This window comes from Alligator mississippiensis, chromosome 1 (assembly GCF_030867095.1).
Source record: "Alligator mississippiensis isolate rAllMis1 chromosome 1, rAllMis1, whole genome shotgun sequence".
NCBI lineage: Eukaryota > Metazoa > Chordata > Crocodylia > Alligatoridae > Alligator > Alligator mississippiensis.
This window is the reverse complement of record NC_081824.1, coordinates 100,972,189-100,995,188: the sequence shown is the minus strand read 5'-3', so window position 1 is coordinate 100,995,188 and position 23,000 is coordinate 100,972,189. Positions and strand designations below refer to the sequence as shown.

At 39.0% G+C, this 23,000-nt stretch overlaps 1 protein-coding gene across 1 annotated transcript in view; it reads left to right on the top strand.

The window, feature by feature from the left end:
- FRK (fyn related Src family tyrosine kinase) overlaps window positions 1–23,000 on the top strand; it is a 94,286-nt gene that overhangs the window by 53,720 nt on the left and 17,566 nt on the right. The window contains exons 3-5 of the mRNA XM_006278721.4: window positions 6,845–7,008; window positions 7,607–7,775; window positions 22,157–22,315. Coding sequence (XP_006278783.3) covers window positions 6,845–7,008; window positions 7,607–7,775; window positions 22,157–22,315 — 492 coding nt within the window. The remainder of the gene's footprint in view (window positions 1–6,844; window positions 7,009–7,606; window positions 7,776–22,156; window positions 22,316–23,000) is intronic.

The following is a 23,000-nucleotide window of genomic DNA, read 5'->3' as shown; positions in this document are numbered from 1 at the left end:
GGTAGGGGCCCATTGCAGGACCACACAAAGTGGAAGCAGTTTGCTGCGAGGGGCAGCATATGTACTCCCACATCCCTGCATGTGTAGACACATGCCTGGCAGCATTTACTCATGAATACTTTACTCGCAAGTAACCTGATCCCAAATCAAATGTAAGTGTAGACAACACCCACTGTTTCCTCCTTTTGGATATGGGAAAGTGAATCTCGGATCACTCGCATCACTTCAGAGATCCTTCTACCTCGTACTGTGCACACTTGATCTTCATGTATTATCTTCTAGATGTTTTTCCTCATTTTCAAAGCCAGTGTCTAGGCTTTTAAGTTATATTAAATGGGATATAATTGGTTTCCAGTTTTTCAGGATTTCCTTCTCCCCTTTTTTAAAAAGTAAGATCACACTGCCTCTTGTAAAATATTTCCCCCTCTCTCCTGTTTCTGCTATTTCCTTGAAAACTTTCACTATCTAGGGTCACCATATTTCCATTTCCAAAAAAGAGGTTGCCAGTCACATGTGTGTGTATGTGTGTATGGGGAGGGGGGGTTATATGATTGTGAGGGGCAGTGCTGCTGCAAGAGGACTAGATAGAAAACCGCAGGTGCTAGGACCACAGGGGTGCCTTCTGTGCTGTGGCAGAGAAACTAAACTGAAATTGGTAGGTGCTAGGACCCTTGGGACATCTCTACCACCAGGCAGCCACACAGCTCCCTGCTGCCCCTGAAGGGCCCCCATCCCCCCACCCCTTCCCCACCTCCCCAACCCTGCTGCAGCCCTGGTGCCTGGACAGCTTCTCCCAATGCTGGCAGGCACCTGCACCCCTCACACAGCTGAGCTGACCAAAATCCTGGACATTTGATCATATTTGAAAAAAACTGCCCAGATGGAGATCAGAGGATCCAAAAAGAGGACATACGCAGGAAAACCCAGACATATGATGACTCTAAAATCTATATCCCTCCCTACCCCTGCCCAAAAGTTCTTGTAAATTTCCATAGGTAGTCCATCTGCTCCTTGTGATTTACCTCTTTTCAAGGTTTTTAAGCATTCCTCCACTACCTTTAAGCTATCTTTTCTTCCATCTACTTTGCTTCCTCTTCTACTTTCTCTTCAGTCTTTTCAGCAAAACATTCATCTTCTTTCTGTTTATTTTCTTCTTCTGATATAACTCTTCATAAATTCTTCTCTTTGCCTCCAATACCTCGTGCTTTTCCACCAGGGTACCACCTTCTTCCTGCACTGCTTTTAGCTCTCCTTTCACTTTCTTCACTGTATCAAAAAATATCAGGACCACTCTGTTTTCTCCCATCTGGGTGCTTGTGCTACGAACATTTTATCTCTCATCTTTCTTTTCAATCCATTTTTTTATCTCTTGCCTTGTTTCCTCTAGTTCTTCTCATACCTGTCTTCCTTCTGTAGCTTCCTTTAGCAGCTCCTGCATCTTTATTTGTAGCTCCTTCAGCTCTTTTGTTCTTCTCCCCACAGTTCTTCAATCTTCCTTCCTGAAGAATTCTCCTGTCCTCTTTTTCACCATCATCCACCATCCTCTGGTACTCTTAAAATATTTCTTCAGTGTTCTCCACCCCTCATACTGTCTCATGTATGCTTGACATATCTCTTCATCTTGTAGCAGTCACACATTTAATATCCACACTTCCATTCATCTTATGGGGCTCTTACCAAGACTCAGTTCTGTCTTCAGTATCCAGTGATCACTAAATGCCACAATTATATTTCCTTTCTTCCTTATCTCTATGTCTTTTGATACAAACACAAAATCAATTTTTGATTGTTTCCTCCTGCTGGGGTCAGTTCTAGTGAAAACGTTCTCTCATGCCCACACATCTCTCAGTGACTTTTATTATTTGGATGAACTCTCTAAAGTTCTACCTTCTCCTTCCCCTGTTCTGTCACCCACTTCTATTATGCGATTGAAGTCCTCTGCCGTTATCTGCAGTTTCCCTCTGACTACATAAACTACACCTGAAATCTATCTGCTGTAGGACCAGGATACCTCAGTGGCAGCCACATTGTCTATAGAACTCTATGTCTATGGTATAACTAACTTGTGGACATTATCACACACACACACACACACACACACACACACACACACACACACACACACACACTCTGAAAGTATATTTATTTTCTGACCCTTATGTTTTTATCTTTATTCAGAGTGACATAGATAGATATAGATAAAATAGGTAACAGAGCTCTTTAAAAATATATATTCCAGGGCAGATATAAAAAACCCTTATGTTTTCAATAGCATCTATACGCCCTCTGATGGTATTCAATGGAAATCACATGCTACAGTAGAAAGAAAAATTCTATTTCATAGAACATGACACTGCTTAAGGAAGTTCATTTAATTTTATTTCAATTAAAACTGAATGAATGATGAAGAAAACTATATTACATGGTATCCTTGGTAATTATATGTAACCAATATTTTCTATAAATTAAGTTACATGCCATATGCAGCTGAAGAATTCTTGCAATTGACAGTACTATAAATGCAAAGATTATCATTTTGGCACTTTAAGTTAATGAACAATGTCAACTGACAATGTTTTTAATTGTTCTAATACTTCAAGAACATATATATCTAAAGATATATAGATATCTATATCTATATCTATCTATATCACACACGTGCCTATATATATCCCTCCCCCACATTTCTGCTCTACCAATTCTTATTATATTCTCAAAATGAAAAGTGGGGACACTACTCATCTCAGGGGATGGGCAGTAGAGGGAGATTCTGGTAAGGGATAACAGAGAGTGACCAGGAAGTGAGAAGACAAAAGGAACATTACCTTCTTTCTCCTGTTTCCTCCCCCTTTAGGAATGGAAAAAATAGGAGACATTTTCAGGAAATCCATTACTGTTTTTGTCCATCACCTCATGATTCTTACGTCCTTCCTAATCCTACCCTTTTCTTTTCAAATCTAGTTCTAGTCCCCTTTCCCATTATGGTCTTCCTGGATGCCCAGCAGTGGCTGATCCATACTCCCCTTTCACAGTTGGCTCTCTATTTCTTCCCTTGCACTCAGCCTACCCCGACAACCTGCACAGACTGCTTCATCTCCCTCTGATCCATTCCTTGGCATCTCAGGAATACTGACACATGCACCTACTTTTAAACTTCCCTTCTTTTTACTTTATAGCTCCACAACGTGGAACCACTTCATCAGCTCTGAAGGCTGTTCCTGCTGAAAACTCAGAAAACTTCAGTCACAAGCTCTCCAGGCTCAGAAAAACTATCCTTAGGCTCAGACTCTTCCTTCTCATAGGAGAACTCCATGTTTCTCCTGATCTAAAAATTCTCTCTGTCTGAATCTCATACTTGTTGCTATAACTGTGAAAGTCTAGGCAGCAAATAAGAATAGAGGGCACAGGAACACCTTCTTACATATCTCTATACTCTGATTTAATCCCACAGGACTTTGTCTCTTGATCTGTGACTGTTCCTTCTAGCTCACAACCAATGTGTTGCAAGTTGTAGGTCTTTGTGAATATTCCAAAGAATCTTGTTTTCCTTGCTAGGCGTGTCTTCCCTCTGACACCTGAAATCTATCTGTTGTAGGACCAGGATACCTCAGTGGCAGCCACATTATCTATAGAATTCTATGTCTATGGTATAACTAACATGTGGAAGTTATGGGATATAAGTCCATTAGCTCCTACACACATGCAGGGAGCCTGCTCCAATAAGCTGGAAATCCAGTGCATTGGAGTAGACTCGATTAATCAAATCTGCTGGAGCAGGGAAATTGATGCGTTTCGGCAGCCTCGATTGTCATGTGTATTAGCATTACTGTGTGTCTATGTGCTGACAAAATGGTGATGATGCGCTTTGAAATAAAACATTGTCCGATAAGCTTTAGTTCAAAGTACACCGCTACCATTTGTTAGCATGGAGACGTGTGGCGATGCTGATACAGTGATGCGCAGGCGCTTTTAATTAGCACAGCTCGCTAATTAAAGTGCACTGCACCAGGAGCACATGTAAAAATGCCCTAATGTGTAATGGGATATCCCCCTCATGCTGTCTGAGGAGTTATTCTTTGATTTAGCCTTTGAAAAATGATGTTTTGTTTCACTCACTGTAGGTCCCATTAAATGTGTAGATCAATGCTGTTAACCTATCTATACCAATTCTGAATCCTTGCAGCTCCCCCAGGTCTGTGTATAAAGAGAGTGCCTAATCTGTGCAACAGGGGAAACAGAAATGGCAACACAGCTGTAACTTTCCCTGAACTGGAGACTGGGGGGGACAGTGCACGTTCCCTTCCCCCTGACCTTGTTCCTACAAGTGTAAGCCTACATATGTGCTGCATATTGTCTCGCCTGCTCCTTGACCCATTACCTTGAGAGGATCCTTTGCATGGTTGTAGGAAGGCGGCCATGCTTCCTGAGGTAATTGATACTACCACCTCCATAATTATCTTCCATCCTTAGACCTCATGATCATAACCTGACTCTGAGAAATTTACTGAAATAGAGTGGAATGTGTGAGGCTCCTGTGCAAAGGACTTCAGTGAGGCAAATTATTTAATAGATTTCACAGATTTGCATAGACATTCAGGCTGAAAGGGACCCTGGGGGATCATCAAGTCCAGCCCCCTGCCCCAGGGGCAGGAAGTCATCAAGGATCATAGGATCCCAGCAAGATAAACATCCAAATGTGTCTTGAAGGCATTCAAAGTGGGTGTTTGAACCACCTCTGGTGGGAGTCTATTCCAAACCTTGGGGGCTCAGACAGTAAAGAAGTTCTTTCTTATGTCCAGCCTGAATCGGTTGTGGTGGAGTTTGTGACCATTCGATCTTGTAACCCCTTGGGGCGCTCTGGTGAATAGACATTCCCCCAGATCTTGATGAGCACCCCTGATAAACTTATAGGTGGCCACCAGATCACCCCTGAGCCTGTGCTTTTCCAGGCTGAAGAGTCCCATGGCTCTCAGCCTGTCATCATAAGGTCTGTTTTCCTGACCTCTGATCCTGCATGTGGCTCTCCTCTGTACTCTTTCAAGCTTCTCCACATCCTTTTTGAATTGTGGAGCCCAAAACTGGACACAGTACTCCAGCTGCGGCCTCACCAAGGCTGAGTCCAATGGGAGAATGATGTCCCGGGATTTGCTTGAGAAGCACTGAATGGATGCAAGCCAGCGTTTTGCTCGCTTTACTAGCCGCAGCATCACATTGATGGCTCATGTTCATTTTGTGGTCAGTTATGACCCCCAAGTCCCTTTCATCTTTAGTGCTAACCAGCAGAGCACTGCCTACCTATAAGCATGCTGCAGGTTTTTCCTCCCAAGGTGGAGAACCTTGCATTTTTTGGTGTTGAACACCATCAGGTTCTCATCCACCCATTTTCTGAGCCTGTCAAGATCTGCCTGGATCGCCCTCCTGTCCTCAGGTGTGGATGCTTTACCCCAGAGTTTGGTGTCATCGGCAATTTGGCCAGTCCACTTCTGACACCAATGTCCACATCATTGATGAAGATGTTAAACAGTATAGGCCCTAGGACAGATCCTTGAGTGACCCCACTGGTGCCTGCGCATCAAGATGATTGGCCTCCATCAACCACCACCCTTTGGGTCCTACCGCAGAGCCAATTCTCCAGCCAGCAGATCGTGGTGAGGTCGAGGCCACAGTTAGCCAGTTTTGCCAAGAGGTGATCATGGGATACCAGATCGAAGGCTTTTTTAAAGTCAAGATATATGACATCAATCTCTTCTCCCTTGTCCAAGTGACTGGTCACCTGGTCATAAAAGGAAATGAGATTGGTCAAGCAAGACCTACCCGCAGCAAACCCGTGCTGGCTGTCTCTCAGGATATTGCCATCAGCTAGTCTGTTAAGGATGACCTCTTTGATAATCTTTTCCAAGACTGAAAATGTGTGCTTCTCTGCATACAGAGTATAACCAATAATGTGTTTACAGATAGAATTGTAAACATTTACCATTCAAAAGCAAAATACTATGCTATTATCAGCAGGATTTTTCGCACATGTTCAGCTCTTGCAGGTCTTGATGATATCTGTGGGAGTTGCAGGTGCTCAGAACCTCACGAAGTACATCTGGTATGTTTTAGTTCTCTTTTAAATCTCTGCCAGCCCAGAACTTGCTATTTGGAATGTCAGCACCAATGTATGTGATGTTAGTAAGAGATGAAATTGTGCTGTTGAATGAGATAATCTTTATTGTCTTTTGTGACAGACACAAGGGGCACATCTACACATTCATTAATGCACTTTTGCTGCTGCGTATTAAATTTAGTACCTCTAATGTGAGGTACTGAATAAATGCGCATTCAGCTGCCCTAAGGCACAGTAGCAAAAGTGCATGCTATTTTAGTGACAATACGCAATAACCTATTTTTACTGTGCATTAATGTATTAGCACAATTTTGGACATGACACATTAATGCACAGTAAATTAGGCTACTGTCCATTAAAGTGCATGTGTGGACATGGCCAAGAAGTGGGAATTGCCGACAGAGAACCTCTTTCTGTATCTCTGGGCCAATTCTATAGGCCCGAATTTTCAAGTTTGACTGGTTTTTAAATTCATTTTTGGTTTCTAAATACTCAGAGCTGGATTTTGGGAGGGTGATGTATGAATGCTTGGCATCTGAAAAAATGAGGGCATTTTTATTTAGGTACTTCAATATCCATATAAGAGTTTAACTATAATTACCTGGCTTGAAAACATGGCTAAAATCTATACTGAATGACTGTGTTATTGTGCAGTACTACTATACTGTACTACTGTACATATTTAGCACCTGGGAACTCAATATATCTTTATTTATTTATTTATTTTATTTTTAGTTTTTGATGGAACAACTGTGAAACACTACAGGATCAGAAAGATGGATGAAGGGACATTTTTTTTAAGCAGAAGGAAGATTTTTAAAACCTTGAAAGATTTTGTTGACTACTATAGTAAGGACGGTGATGGACTCTGTGTAACACTTGGGAACCCATGTATAAAGGTAAAGCTTGTTCTGAATTGTGAAAGAAATTTTTTCAACTAACCTTTTAGTTATCAGTCATAAGATATTAGTTTGCAAAATGGTGATGATCTGATTATTTTAGGAGGTCGTGGGTAGCAGTACTATTTCATTCTTGAGGCTGAGACATTAATAATAAAACACTATTGCATTTTGGACAAATAATTTTGTAGCTAGAGGAGAAAATGTGCCAACTTGTGATTTATGAATAGCTGTGTGTAAACGTATATTGAGATGAAATCGTCAAGTTCATGACTTTTGCTGTCTATAAGTAATTACGGAGACAAAACCATCAAGTTCAAGCAGGCAATATTTCACTGTTCAAAAAACTTGCTGGGGGATGATTTCTTTTTTATGTAGGGGTATCTTCTTTGGAGCTAAAATAACCTTTTTTGTAATAAGATTTGAATTTTATAGTAAAGCTATACATTCTGATATGTATTCTTCATCAAGCATGCTTCATGTAAATATTCACTCTTTATAATTGAAACTTCATTTGGAATGTGTACAACAAAGATTGACACACAATCCTGAAACAAAATATGTAGTATTTGTGTTGTTTCTTTTTTTCCTACCCCAGAAAGAAATTCCTACTCCTTTTGATTTGTCATACAAAACGGTGGATCATTGGGAGATTGACCGAAAATCTCTGAAACTGTTGAAAAAATTAGGCTCTGGCCAGTTTGGTGAGGTGTGGGAAGGATTATGGAATCACAATACCCCAGTGGCTATCAAAACATTGAAGCCAGGTATGTCAAGCATCACTCAGATTTGCTGACTACAGTACTTGTTATATTTTGCAAGTACTCTCTTAGAGAAAAACACTAATGCTTAAAGACTTGTGGAACTCATCTTTTTAAAGGTATGTAAAATGTGGCCCTTGTACCTTGAGATCCTTTGATGATCCCATGGCACTTTTCACTGAAGTTAGACAGGCTGCCTCCCCATGACTGATTCTTTTGGGTCTTTTGTTGTTTGCCTTTGCACACCACATGGAAAACCAAATAGCTGGTCTGTTTCATCGTATTTTATCAGTAGCTGAAGCAATCAGTTTAGCTTTAATCTATAATCTGTAAAACTCCGTCTGCTAGTCCGCTATATTACTATAATATTTTATTGGTATAGAATCTGTAGTACATAAATTTTCCTGTTGCTGTTTAGAGTTATATAAAATAAAATGCCTGAGTCTAAATAATAATTGGAAATGTGATAGCAGTAGAAGTACTGGCATACTCTACTAATTGCTGATGTTCCTTGTGGATCCTTTGTGAATAATGTAGCTTCTAATTGATTTTTTTCTTTACATATTTAATTATTTTTAAATTTCTTTTACCTCATAAAGCAATAACATGTACCAGGAGATAGCATAAATCCCATAGGCACCCAAGTGATAACACCATAATGTGTTTCATTTAAAATGATTCAAAATGCTTTTGTTGTAACAGGTTGGATTCAGGAAAATTCTTATTTTAAAAAACCTGTAACACTTTCCTGAATAGAGGTAGACTTAACCATGTGCTTAAATGGGTTATTGACATTGAAACAATAGTTGCAATATGCGCAAAGCAACTGAAACAAAAAAAAAAGACTTTTTCCACTAGATTCTAAGTGAAGGAAAAGCTCATATATGGGGCTTCTTACAACATGGAAGCCCCGTATATAAGGCTATGTGAGACATACTTACTTCATAGATACTGTTTGTTTCTGGCATTAATGATTTACTAGAATTAGGTCACCTGAGTTAAATCCTCTTAAGCATCTGACACAGCAGATATACAGATTATTGAGAGGGAAAGAAGATTGCCCTGAACAATGAAGCATAATTTTTAAACAACAGCATAAAATAAGAGATCATTAAATAGAGGGTGTGAGGAAGGGAAGCAAATAGAATAGGTAGCCTCAAATGAATTATTGGCTTTTTACTGTCTTTATTAAAATAACTTTTGATTAGAAGGATCTTGGGAAAAGGATTATCTTTCCTTTCCTTTCCTTTCCTCTTCCCCTTCCCTGCCCTATCAAATTCTGGATGAAATACAACAATTGCACGTCAAACTTTTTTTGTGGGTGGACACCCACGCAGAGCATATAGCAGAGTTGTGTTCCGAAGTGGAAGGCTCTTTTTGATTTTTATTTCCTTTCAATTTTTCTTTTTGAAACGTGTTTTATATATAAATTTGCTTCAGTTTAAGGAAACACCTTGAAACAAACATGAAAATGAAGGAAACCTTTTTGTTGAATGTCAAGCACATGGTTTCATTCAGTTTACAATGTAACTTGTTTTGACTCTGCTTAACTAGAAAAAGCTATTATTTTAAGTTTCAGGTTCCTGTAAAATGATTTATTATTAGATTTTTTTTGGATTGGCTAATGAGCCAAAAGTGTTTAATTATTTGTATCATCCTAATGAAAACCGCAGTTTATCCCATTTTTTTTAATTATGTTTTTGCCTTCTCTCCTGATCATACAACTTGGCTTCTCTGATTTATTATCAATTATCAGAACCTTCCATATTGCAAACTTCTTTGGAAGACAATTTATAAAACAAAGCAGAGAAAGCTTACTTCCCTAAATGAGTGAGAGCATGGGGTCTGAAAGGAGGATAGTGCCAGATTGTCTTTTTTCCCCTTTTTCTAACAGAAGTTTGACAAGTTTAACATATATTTCACTTCTCCCAGCACTCTACATTTAAAAGCATGATTCCACTTTTGATTTTTCATCACTTCTGTAAGTCAAGAAATTCTTGCTTCATCCCTTGATCTTGCAAAAGGAAACATTGGGTAGAAAGATATTAAGGTTTAAAAGAAAGACTAATGATCTTGGATGTCCTGATCTTTAGGGTACTCAGCTTGATGCATAGTTGTACTGATTCTCAAAGGGTATCAGAATCCTTAGTCCAGCTTTTGAAATGTCAGAGCTCAGCATCTTTAAAATCAGGCTCGAGGTGTATTAGGTTGAACAGTGTAAATCAGTGGCAATGTTGGGCTCCCAACATGTTTGGTTTTTTTAAAACTATTTTGATCTTAATCTCTCTCTGCTTCTTTCTAAAATGGGGCTAATATTTTTCCAAACTCTTGTAAAGTGTTTGGCGATCTTCCTATTGATAACTCTATGAAATAATGTCTTTGATGGTTATAGGCAGACAAGGTTCTTTGGGTAAATGCAATATCATTTATTGGACCAACTAAATAGTTGGAAAAATTGTTCTTTGCAAGCTTTTGGGTACAAACACCCTTCTTTAAGCATATAGAGGGTCTGCTGGAGAACTGTATGTTTTCCTGTATAGAATAGAAGCCAAACTAATGACTATGACATTAGGAACCAAACCAAACTTTGTGTCTACCAAGCTGTTGTCATCTTTAACCTATTGTGTGGATGTGAAGTTTGGATGGCATATTGGAAACACCTAAACACTTTGGAATGTAACCTTCAGTTATGTCCTACATATCCAATTGGAAGTACAGAAGAACTCCAATCCTCCATATAACTTAGAAGTACAGAAGAACTAATGCCAGCATTCTGGCACAGGCAAACACCATCAGCATTGAAACAGTGTTTCTATGGCACCAGCTTCATTGGACAGGATATGTCATAAGGATTTCCAACTAGCCAAAGTACCCGGCTTCGCACGGGTTGCAGTAATCAAATTTTAATCTTATCTTATTTCCCTCTACTAATAAACTGTGTGTATGTATTTAGTTTTGTACCCTATTTTACTTGTGTGATACAGCTTGATGCTGTGAGCTTTGGTCATACCAAAACCCTATAAAAGTTGAACATTCAAATGTATTAAACAACTGAATTGTGAGGTAGAATTACTTATTTACTTTGTAAGACTTAAGCATAGCACTGAGGATTTCACATCACATTTTTCTATCCCAGTTTATGACGGGATAGAAAAATGTTTGACACTTTTTTATTCATGTAGAGCTTCAGGATAGACAGTGTTGCATGTTTTGCCATCTGGTGCCAAGATGAAAAGGTTTTTGCCATTGCCAACTCTGGAACAACCAATATAGAGTTGGCCATGAGAAAAGCATGGGTTTCACAGGTTGAGGCCAACAACTTTGAGTGATTGTCCCTGTGCCTTGTTGATGCTCATGGCAAACCTGAGGCAGATAGGGAACTGGAGCTGTTTAAATGGAAATGACAGGTCAGAGGGAATGATTGGAATGTATGGAATGAAGACATCCTGTTCCGCTGCATGGCCAGTCATGATGGTGGCTTCAATGACATGTGGCATGAGCTTCTTGACAGCCAATCACGTTCCATTGCAGAGTGCTGTTGGGTCCAGATTCCTGAGAAGAATGATGGGTACACCAATCTTGAGCTCCAGATTGTGTGAAGGCACATCTGGTTGTTTGAGAGAATTGAGAAATTCTGTTGGGTAGCTGACTGCCTCATTGGTGTCTGGGACAGTCTCATAGTTTTGTACATATGTCATGGCATACTGTGTGTGCTCATGCATGTAGCGAGGCACACCTGTGAAACTGGAAGGCAAGATGACCAGTTGGCCAACATTGGCAGCATCTCCATCATTGTTCATGGCATCCCTGAGGTGAACATAGTTTTCAACTCTCAGTTTCTTTTGGTTCATTTGAATGAATCTCAACCTTTCTGCTTCAATTTTGGTGCACCACAGCAAATTGGTGGAAGTGATCTTTGCATTGCAAGATGTGATTGAAACTTCTAGCTCACAACATCATCCTGTAGGCATAAAAGTCCATGGCAGAAATCTTCTTTTGAGTTGGCAGCCCCAATGCTGGGTTTGTTTGTCACACTTCAAAATGGTAGCCATCATCACCCTGCCAGAAAATTTGTGGATACTGAAGTGCATCATATGATCAGTGTGTCTCAGCCATTCTCTGGAGGGAGTTGTTCCTAAGTTGCAACACAATATCTCGATTGCCATGTTGTTCACCAGCCAGAATGACAGCCACGTCTGATGTTGTGGGTGCATTGAAGTGCCGCTCATGCTCACCAGCTGGAGTTTTGTCTGCATGAATGACAACATTATACTCTGGAGTCATCTTCTCCGTGGCACACTTGAAACTGTGAACATAGTTGTTTTCCTTGTGGAGCATGTCTTGCAACTGCAGCACCACCCACAGGTTGGTTTGAATGACATTGTTGCAACGCTCTTCAGCCTGCTTTGTATTGTCACCCATGAAGTAGATCTGCAGGAATTTAGGCTCTTCATTAGGGAGTGGCATCAGACTGCCAATCCTGCACTTTAAATGTAGGCGTGTAGCCAGATTCTCTGATGTCTTTTGTGGTGCCAGAAGATGTCATTTGGAAGCATGACTTGTATCTTCTAATGTTGCTTTGGAAATGACGTGCATCTGGAGTGTTGCCTGTCAACAATGTATGAAGGGGCTCAGGAGGATCATTTCACTTGGGGCAGTTGAACCTTGCCACTGTTGCAGCATATCCCTGGAGCTTCTCCTTTCCATCTCATTGCAAGGCAGTGGCTGCAAGAAGTCGCCATTGAGCCAATTGCAACTAATGGATCAGAACCATAATCCAAGGCTGGGTTGTAGAAGAATGCAGAGTTTTCTTTTTCCCTCCAGGGCTGGTTCCTGTCTGCAGTCATTTCTGCTCTGTTTGCAGCTTGCTGTGCAGGAGTTTCATGTGCTCTGGATGCAGCCATTGCTGCTCTGTTTGTTTCTCATCTTGCAACTTGCTGCTCTGGAGTCTTAGCTGCTCTGACTGCAGCTTTTGCAAGCCTATTTTTGGCAAGTTTGCTTCTTGTACATTGCCTTACAGGGAATGCCTCTTACAACCCCCTAATCAGTCTCTGAGAAGGTCCAGTACAGTTTTCTCCCTGGACCTTCCTTAAGCTGTCACTCTGCCTGCGGGTGCTCCCAGGTCCTGTTAACCAGTCCCAACCACAACCCTTAGGAGAATACTCCTAAATGTGGAGCCTTCTCCAGCTGTACCAGTTGACCTTGGCCAGGAGCTTTGACCTTTGCTAAAGAATGTTTTGCACATGCAAATTTATTCTGCTTCCTGGGGCTGACCTGACACAGGGGGTTATGTAGTATAGATCAAAAAATTGGCAAAAACTTTTTTGAGCCAAATAAAAAAAAAAAAAGCACCCAGGTGCATGTCCCCAGGGTCCCCTTAGTATGCATGCAAAGTTTCAGGTGTCTAGGTATCATGGTCTTGGAGGTGTGGTGCTCACACACACACACACACACACACACACACACACACACACACACACACACACACTTTTATTAATATAGATAACCAGCTCCCAAAACAGATCCTATACTTCTAACTCATTGATGGGTACTGCTGTAGTGATGGGCAAAAGAAGACATCTTGACACCTTGAAGGCCAGTCTAAAGAAGTGTGATATTAACATCAATACCTGGGAGACTCGGGCAGAATTGTCTCCAGTGGCACTGTAATGTACAACAAGGCATCAATTATTTTGAGCCAACTCATCTCACTATGGAGGCAGATAGATGAAAGAGACAAAGGGAACGAATGATCACCCAACATCACCAAGATCTATCTACTCTTTCCTCCAAAAACTATTTGCCACATCTGCAGTCAAACATGCAGATCTTGGTTTAGCCTCCTCAGTCATCTGTGGACTCACCAAAGACTTCCCTATTTATAGAAAGACTGTCATCCTTACAGTGAGGGACTGCTGCTGCCATGAATTAATAACTCACCGCATACTATCAGTTCTCTGTGAAACAAACTTCCCTGTTAATACTAAAATGAAACAAAGCTGTCAGATCTACTTCAGCCACATCTTCCCCTTTGTCATAAATGCAGTTTGCTTCCTTTTAAAAAAAAGGTCATGAGTAGTATGTTAAATGATGGGTGGCACCACTGCCATTGGGTACAGTTAGAATTCTGCCACATAGCTAGCAGGTGAGATAGCAGAAAATTCATCTCATTCCCTCATGAAGGGTATTGATTATTGTAGAGGTGACCAGCTTGTGGCATGGCTGCCAAAATTGGCATGGACAGTTTCTTTGTGTGGTATGTGGCAGACTGGGGAGGGGACAGGCAGCTCAGAGGAAGATAGGGCAGGCAACAGAAAACAGAGTAGCAAATCAGGCAGGGAAAAGGAATCAGAGTGGCACCTGAGAAGGTTATGGAGCTAATTTTTGTCACACCTTTCAAAAAAGTTGGCCCCTACTGGATTATTGCATATGCCCAGCCACAGCTCTCCCTTCTGCAGTAGTCTCTTTTGACCCTTGTTCATCACCCTGCTTATGTTTACATGGCTGTCATTGGAAAGTCAGAAATATGTAGCACAATACTTCTGCAAGAAGGAAAAAAGTAAAACCCCTTCTCCCTCTATTTTTAATGGTCATATTTATGATTGTTCTAGGAAAGCTGTAATCATAGGAATGGCTGTTGAGGTATGTTACACAGTCACTGCTGCTTCCTTTTGGACATTAATCAATACCAGCATTCATTTATTGCTTCATAGACTATAAGCGATAACATCTCATCACATAAATAAAGTATGGAAATAGATTTGTTACATAAAATTGAAAATTTTATGCCAAATTAGTAAATAAGTATAGTTTATGTTGCAATTTTGGCACTATCAGAGCAAAACAATAGTGAAGGGGACTGCTGGATATCCCACCATCTGTGACAATAAAGCAAGACTGAACAAAACTGTAAGCACTGTACTGTAGGTGTTGCCCTACTTTGCTAAGGAAAATGGACTGAACAATCTTATTTGTCTTCCATTCCAATTTTCTATGACCTTATTGAAGGCAATGGAAAGATTCCCACTGACTTCACAATTGTACAATTTGATTCTGGTATTGATATCTTTATAAGATATTTCATGTAGGAATACATTGTAGTAAACCACTTCTGTGTTCAAACATTTTAATGTGCTTTTTTCATAAGAGTTTGATTTTTTAAAATTAATATTTTATGGTAAAATGTGCTGCTTGCACTCTGGAACCTCTGCATCCCAACCTTTGAGCATGGAAATCTTTGATTTTTCAGATCTTTCATAATTAAAATAAACACCATTAAATATTAATTTAAATATTTTTAAAATAAGCGGTTTTAATGATTCACATGGGGAATCCAGAGATTTGTTAATTTATCTCCTAGAAATTAAAAACAATGCCAGTTCTACTTTGTATTATGCATTGTGCTTTGTTTTTATTAAATATTTAATGGTATCCATTTTAGGCATGAATTCAATTCTAGACCCATTTGCATTTAACTATAGCTTTATCACACACAATAGGTTTTTTTTTTTCTCTAATAGAGGTCAGAACAAGCCAGTTTTATAGATACATAGCATTTGCACTCCTGAAGGGGCATTAGAGATATTAGATCACCCAGTCCAACTACCTGACTACCACAGGCCATTAAATCTCATCTGGTAGCCCTTGAATTCAGCCATGCCTTTGGTACAACATTTGAAAAAGCTATCCCATCTTGATTTGAAGACATCAATTGATAGAAGGCTTTGCTTTTCTCCATATTATAATCCAATGGTTAAAAAATTCTGTCTCTTCTTTTTGATAAGCCAAATAGATTGAAGTTTTTAAGTCTCTTATTATAAGGTATATTTTCCCTCTCTGGAATTATTTTTTAATACATTAACAACATTTACTTACCTGGGACATTATTTGGCTCCAGGAAAAACACAAGTCCTAGAGAGATGCAGGCAGTGGTATTGATATACCATTTTCAGGATCAATTGGAGCTGAACAAAACTTAAGGTTTCCAATATGTTGTTAATGTTGATATTTCAAAAATGGTTTTTCATACTATTTAGGAATATAGCCAAGCTTTTCAAATTTCCTGTAAACTGGAAAATGCCCTCCCATCCCCAGGAGTCCCCTAAAAACAATTATTTCAGAAATGTCATGTTTCTAAAAGAAAACATTCTCATTGGAGGTTTTCAAGAAGAGGTTGGACAGGCACTGTTTGGGGACAATTCAGGCATAGCAATGCCTATGTTCTGCTATGGGTATTTCCCATGCTTCTGGCTGCTGGTTGTCCCCTCCCCCTTTCTCTGCTTATATACATCCCACTCTTGGGGCAGTCTGCATGGCCTGCTGTCCTGGAACCAGAAGCTCTAAAAGCTCTGGATTTATTAGTTCCTATACATTGTGCACAATTAACAATTTTGGAGCTGTGAACCTTGGAAGATGAGAGTCCAGAGAAATTAGACAGGTTTCTATGGGAAAGGGATGAGTTGATACTTTTCAGAGAAACATAATGGTATCAGAAAATTTCTGGCCAGTTCTAAGAAACTAAATAGAATAGAGGATCAGAAGATGAAATCCATATTGATTATGAACAATTTTTTCCCCTGACTGCTTGAAGACCAATTTCTGACCCTGCCAATGTTGGATTATGGAGCCCTTCAAAATGTCAGAATGATTGGTCTTTGGTTTTTACATTTAGACAGGGTTTCCATTAACCTCACAGAAAGAGTCACAAGACTACTAATTAAACTGAAGTCTTTTGATTAAAATAATACCAAGTCCTGTGAAACACCCTTAATATCTTTTATTAATACATCAATATTTGAAAATGTTTTGTTATCTTAGGCTAGCTTCATCTGTGAGTCTCAGACAAGCTGTCATATTATGTTAATATTTACAACTGATTATATCCCTTTTGATATCAATGCTGCTTTATTCCCTAATAGTATTCAGACTCCTTTTAATTTTTATGTAGAGTCCAAAATTAGTCCCTTAGATAGAAAACTGTACTTTCAAGAGTGAGATACCAGCAGAACATTTAGTATTTCTGTATTAATTCTCTTCACAATACAATAACCTTGCTGTAATATATATGGAGAGCCCAAAACACTAAGAAGCTATATTCAGACATGATTCAGAACGGTCACTTAAGGCTTCAAATGAAAGTCTTAGTAATGCATTCTTATAATTATTTACATTTCCCAGAGAAGAATAATTTGTCCACTGGGAGCTTGCACACAGGCACAGACATACATGTGTGAACCACCTTAGGCTGAAAAGTTATACAAGGGACTAAAAGAGGTAGGTCAATGGTGGTACTAATCACCGTCTGGCAGCAAATTGCTCTAGCATTGTGTCATTTCACGAATGACACTGGGAAATAAGAGTTCCCTTGTTACAATATCACCTCCAGGGCACAATGACTAAGCTGACTTGCCTGGAGACCAGCAAGCCAGAAGCTACAGATTTTTTGTTGAAACTAGCAATATTTGGACTGACTTTTAAAGAACATAATAGCATCATTTTCTCTCTCTCTATAATTTTGCTATTTGATCCTTCATTTTTGTCTAGATCTTATATTCCGGCTAAGTGATATGTGCTGCTTTAGGCATTGATGTGGAAAACAAAAATAGGTCAGATGTTCAGGGGATTTCTGTATGAATGGTGCAGCAGAACACAATCATTTCTTGAATGGGAAATCAGTATCACTAGGTTATAGGGTCATAAATAAACCTAAATGCATGTAGAACATCATCTTTATTTCATTATGGTTCTAATTCCCATTGTTTTCTGAGAAGTAAAATGATCCAGGGGATCAGGGACCAGTTGAGAAGTTAAGAGACCTTATTTCTATTTCTTTATGGCTCTGCCACTGGCCTGCTCTATGAATGTGGTCAAGTCACATCTTCTCTCTGTGCTTTGTTTGTTTTGTTGTTTTTTCTGTTTAGATAGTAAGCTTTGGAGCATTACTGTCTCATGCCAGGTATTGTACTGAGCAATGTGTCTTCTGTAACAGTAATAACTCTCAGCTTAGCTACTTTCATCTTCCATGTAACCATTTTTACAACATTGCTACCTCATTGGGCTCCTATAGAGAGGCAGGGAGCCAGCTCGGAGGTGTTGGAATTCCAGCGTGTCAGAGCAGACTTGATTAACTTGAACAGGGAAATGGAAATAAATGTACTCCAGCAGACTAGTGTCACATGTATCAGTGTCCTTGTGCTGAAAATAGCATCCCACTGCTATTTTTCGGCACAGGGACACCGATACATGTGAGGCTTGGGCACTTAGAGGTAGTGCGGCTCACTAATTAAAGCCCCGCCCCTCCGTGCCTCTTGGAGCATGTGTAAAAATACCCATTGACTGTTGTCTGTCTCCTCAGCATGCTCTTTTCTTTCAGTGTCTTCAGATCTCAACAACTTGCTGGTCAAATCTGATTTTGTTTTGTTTTATTTTAAAACACAATTTAATTGCGTTTATTCACAAAATATATAGTTTTGATCATTCCAAAATTACAAGTGAAATCAACTTAATTTTACTTAATAGCTTTGAGTGACTTTTCAGAATCTTACGTAACAAACTTGATGCTGATATTGGTTTCTATATTTTTTCTCAAACAAATCCACTGGCATTTATTTACCAATTACATAGCAGACATGTTTTAACCAACCCCTAATGTAACAAGTAAATACTTTTCTTATTTCTAGGAAGCAAGTTTCTCAGACTCCTACTCTAGACAATCTCCCTGACCCCACTACAGTAAATATCTTAGAAAACTGTATTAATGAGGCCAGATTGTTTTCTTTAGCTAAATTTCTACTTGCTCATAATTTTTTAAGTGTAAAGCAAAGGTTAGAAGCTTACTGGGGCTATGTGACTATGCAGTTCCTACTATTTAAAAATACAAACTAAGGCTTAAATGAAAACAAAAAATCTATTTGAGCAAACCAATAGAAGTTAAATCCAATTATTTTAGAATGAAATCAAGTTAGATATAAATATTTAAGGAATAAAAAAACAGAAAAATATTTAATATAAAATAAATAAAGATACATTGATTTTTATCACTGCTTATTTTTGTGAAATCTTTTCCTTTATTATATCAATACATTTCCAAAGAAAAAAAAACCTTCTAATTTTACTCTCAGATTTGAAGTTGCACATCATCCAGCCATTACTGGGTGCATCTACACATGTGTAGTTACTGCATAGTAACCAAAATTATTTGGTAGTGTTGGTGCATGTCTACTTATGCATGCCCATACTGTACAGTAAATGTAGTGACTTATGCTGACTTGAGTGTAAATTTGATACCTGCCTCATGCAGGTAGTTACTGATTAGGCCTGATTAGTTACTGTGCAGTAACACCTGTGTAAATGCATTAATGCACAATAACACTGTGTATGTGGACTAACTTGGGATTAACTTTAGTCCCAAGTCAGTCCACACACAGTGTTAATGCACTTTAATGCCTGCACGTGTAGATGCTTACTGCACAGTAATTTACTGCACAGTAAATTTAAGCCAGTGTAAATGCATGTGTAGACACACCCACTATCACTAAGAGATGCATAGTTTTCTTTAATGGGAAGAACTCATATCATATCACTATTTTAGTTGGTTTTGTAAACTGATTAGATTTTAGCAGTTGGCTTCAAAGAGTTGGGATAACTTAACAATGTGGTTAAATTGTAAGAAAGTCTGTATTGTAAGAAGGCTCAGGTTCAGATATCTTAGCATTGGAGTGACCCATTGAAATGTACAGTTAATCAGGTGGGGGGATTTAATGGCCTCTGAGTCAGCTGATTCTTAAGCCATTTTAGGATTTTAAATGAAGACCAGGACCTTGAATATGGAATTGGTGTGTCAGCTAATCATAGACTTATGAAAATGTAGGGTTAGAAGGAACCTCAAGGGTCAACTGGTGCCTTGCACAAATACAGGATGCACTATTCCTGTCTCAGAGAAATGCCTGTCCAGCTTTGATGTCTTCCTTCTTTATGGCAGTCTCTCAAATATTTTCCAAATAATGAGTTATGCATTCTTAATTTACTTTTAAAGGTGGAACACCACAATGCTCCACAAAGTCAGCTTCTGGTTGGCCTGCAGGGTCAACCCTAGGGCAGTATGTCACAGAAGTATAGCCGTAAGATGGTAAACAAATGGACTACTGTGAGATTAAGCATGGAGTACTACAAATGCTTATGGTGGTATTTCTAGCCATTGATATTATTTGGAAATCCAGTAAAACTGCATAGCTGTCCTTTGGTACACTTTTTGGTGTGAATTCAGTAACAAATGGATGTTTTTTCATAATCTTTGCCTCATTTGGACCTTGAGCCCACTGAGGTCCTTGCTTCCTGCTGACAGGTAGATGAAAATTTGTATAGTCTTTGTTTAAGAAGGACATGTATAATTGACTACCATCCACTTATCAATATCATTGAAATCTTCTATATCTCACAAGCCCTTCTAATGACCTCCTATAAAATTTTGTGTGAATCATCACATAAGAGGAGCAAGTGTCCATCACAAATTTCAGAGTCAACTTAAGGTAACTGTCTGTTTCTACCAGGCCTTTCTTATTATCAAATCAGTGGGACATGTAAGCATCTACATAGCTACTGTGTACACCCAGTAGCTTATAGGCCGACCAGGCAGGTACATAGTTATGTACACATGCCCAGTGCACCCCATAAGTCACATGGTTGGACAAAACCTCACGATTACTGGCTGTGTTAGATGCCAGCCAAAGAGGTCCTTTCTATGTCTTTGCCCTAGAACTTTGTCTTCCCGCTTTTTGGGTAAGTCCTTAATCTCTCAGCAATTAGGGCTCAAAATGGGAGGATGTGCCATGATCCCCTCCTGTACTGTCTCGGTACATGTGTATGTAGCCACATAACTGCCTGGCCAGTGAATAGCCTACTCAGTAGATGTGGGATGCTTACATGTCCACACTGCATAAGTAATAGAATTGCTAACTATGTTTAATTATTAATGTAGGCTGCTTGGTTCAGTGCCATTTAGGGACATAGAGGCCATTGACCTGAAGACATTATCTCAAAAGCCTCATTTGGAAATAGGCTTGGATCTCCTTTCAGTAGGTATTACCAATGTCTGGTATTTGGTGGAGGCAGTCCAAGTTTATTTGTCCGCTCCCTATTTAAAACAGATTTGCTTGCTGATTCTTTGTAGTATAGCCATTTAGTATCCTTCTAATGTTCCACTTAGTTCAAACACCCCTGCCTGGATCAGGGTCAAACACACAAATAAACCTTGTCACTTACCAAAGGTTAAAAAAATAAAGTTTCTAAATCTTACCTTCCTGGCTTCCAGAGTGACTCAGCCTTGTTGAGACTAGGAAAACAGATTGTGTTTGAAGAGTGCTATCACAAGGCATAGGTCAGTCTAGAGCCAATTGTAATTTCTCTAGTTTTGAGGTGTCAATAATTTTTTTGTTATTGTTGAAACTATGCGTTTTTGAAATGGGAGAATAATTACCTGAACAATTTTAACTGTTTTTAAACTCAACCAATACTAGTATATATATAATTTCCCTTCTTTCTCAAATCCATAGAGAGCTTCTAAATATACAGTACAGAAAGCAACTTTCACTTTTCATCTTCTACCCTTGTTTTCTCCACAGTGAAATATTTTTCTTCCTACTTTATTTTTGCCTAAATAACTTGTTTACCTGTCATGTAACCTTGGCAGTTTGCTTTATCTCTGAATGGCTTAATTTACCCAGATGCTTAAATTATACAATAGTGGTTATGGATACAGCAGAACTTATTTAACAAGATCATTAACTCTAAAATGCTTATGAGTATGAAATATAATAATATATATTGAGGTTCCTTATAAGGCTGTTCCACATGAGATATTTATTTTACAGTAAAGTGTTTATAGGATAGAGAGATCTTACTGATTTTCTTTGGTTGTTCAAGTGGCAAAGGTATAAAACTGACATCATGCATTATACTCCTGGGTTAGTTTTTGGTATTCTTATTATTTTTTTGTCTAACAAACTCTACTCTATTTAAATATTCATTTTTTCCCTGCCTTTTTGGACCTTAATATGGGAACCCTGTTGAGCAGGGAGGTACCATGTGCCTTGTTATATTAATTAAAATGTAAGTCTTTCTATCATTTTGTCCCAGAGGTAGCAATATTAACCTTTATTTGTCTAAGGGTTATAAAATGCGTGCTCTATGCCCTCATGCATCTGACACATTTAACTTAGTTGTTAGGTTCAGCTGCATAAGTTTGATTCTTTAATAAGTTTGAAGATTTGTGATGCTAATGCACTTTACAAAGAGACAGAAAACAATCTTTGTAATTCCCACAATGTTGCTGGGCAGGTAGAATAGCCTTTAATAACTTTAGCTGATTTATTTTTCTGTTATTGTTTCAGGTTCAATGGATCCACAAGACTTCCTGAGGGAGGCACAAATAATGAAGAACCTGAGACATCCGAAACTTATACAGCTCTATGCGGTTTGCACTTTAGAGGATCCAATTTATATTATTACTGAGCTGATGAGACATGGAAGTCTGTTAGAATACCTCCAAAGTAAGTAAAAGATTAAAAACTAATTTCAGATAGTGCTAGAGCATGTAGTTCAGTGAATGCTCTCAAGAAGAAGGGAAAGCAAGGTGCTCTGATTTAATCTAAAGACTGCAATATTCATTGGGGTCTGGAGCAAACAGGGTTTAGAAATTCCAGATTGCAAATCATCTGAGAAGGTGGAGAATTCATAGTTTTATGCTCACTTTACAGTAGCACACATGCTTGCACATCTTCTGGGAATAAAGTAGAACCTGCACCCACAGATCAGGGTTTGTAGGAATGAAGAAGGGCTGTTTGTCACACTTTACTGTGTACCACCATTCCCCGAGCCACTAGAAACCTCTCTGTAGATATTTTATAAAGTGCCTCGGAGTGAATTTGTGGCAGAAGATGCCTCTTGCTATATGTTTGTGTATCACCTCATACAACGGGGCTTAATCTGAGTGGAACTCTGAGGGCTACTACTAATAATTGATAAGTCGTAATAATAATTAAAAATAAAGCAGAGCAGCAATGAAGGGACTGGTACCATGACTGTACTCCAAGTTCTACCCAGTTGTCCTGGTCCTAGAGCTATTCCTAATTTTAAGTATAGAAAATACCTATGAAACCTTTATCATCTCTAAAACGAGAGTGATTTTTTTTTAAAGCCTGCTCTCCATAAATCTCTTCTGAATTCTTGTCCTTC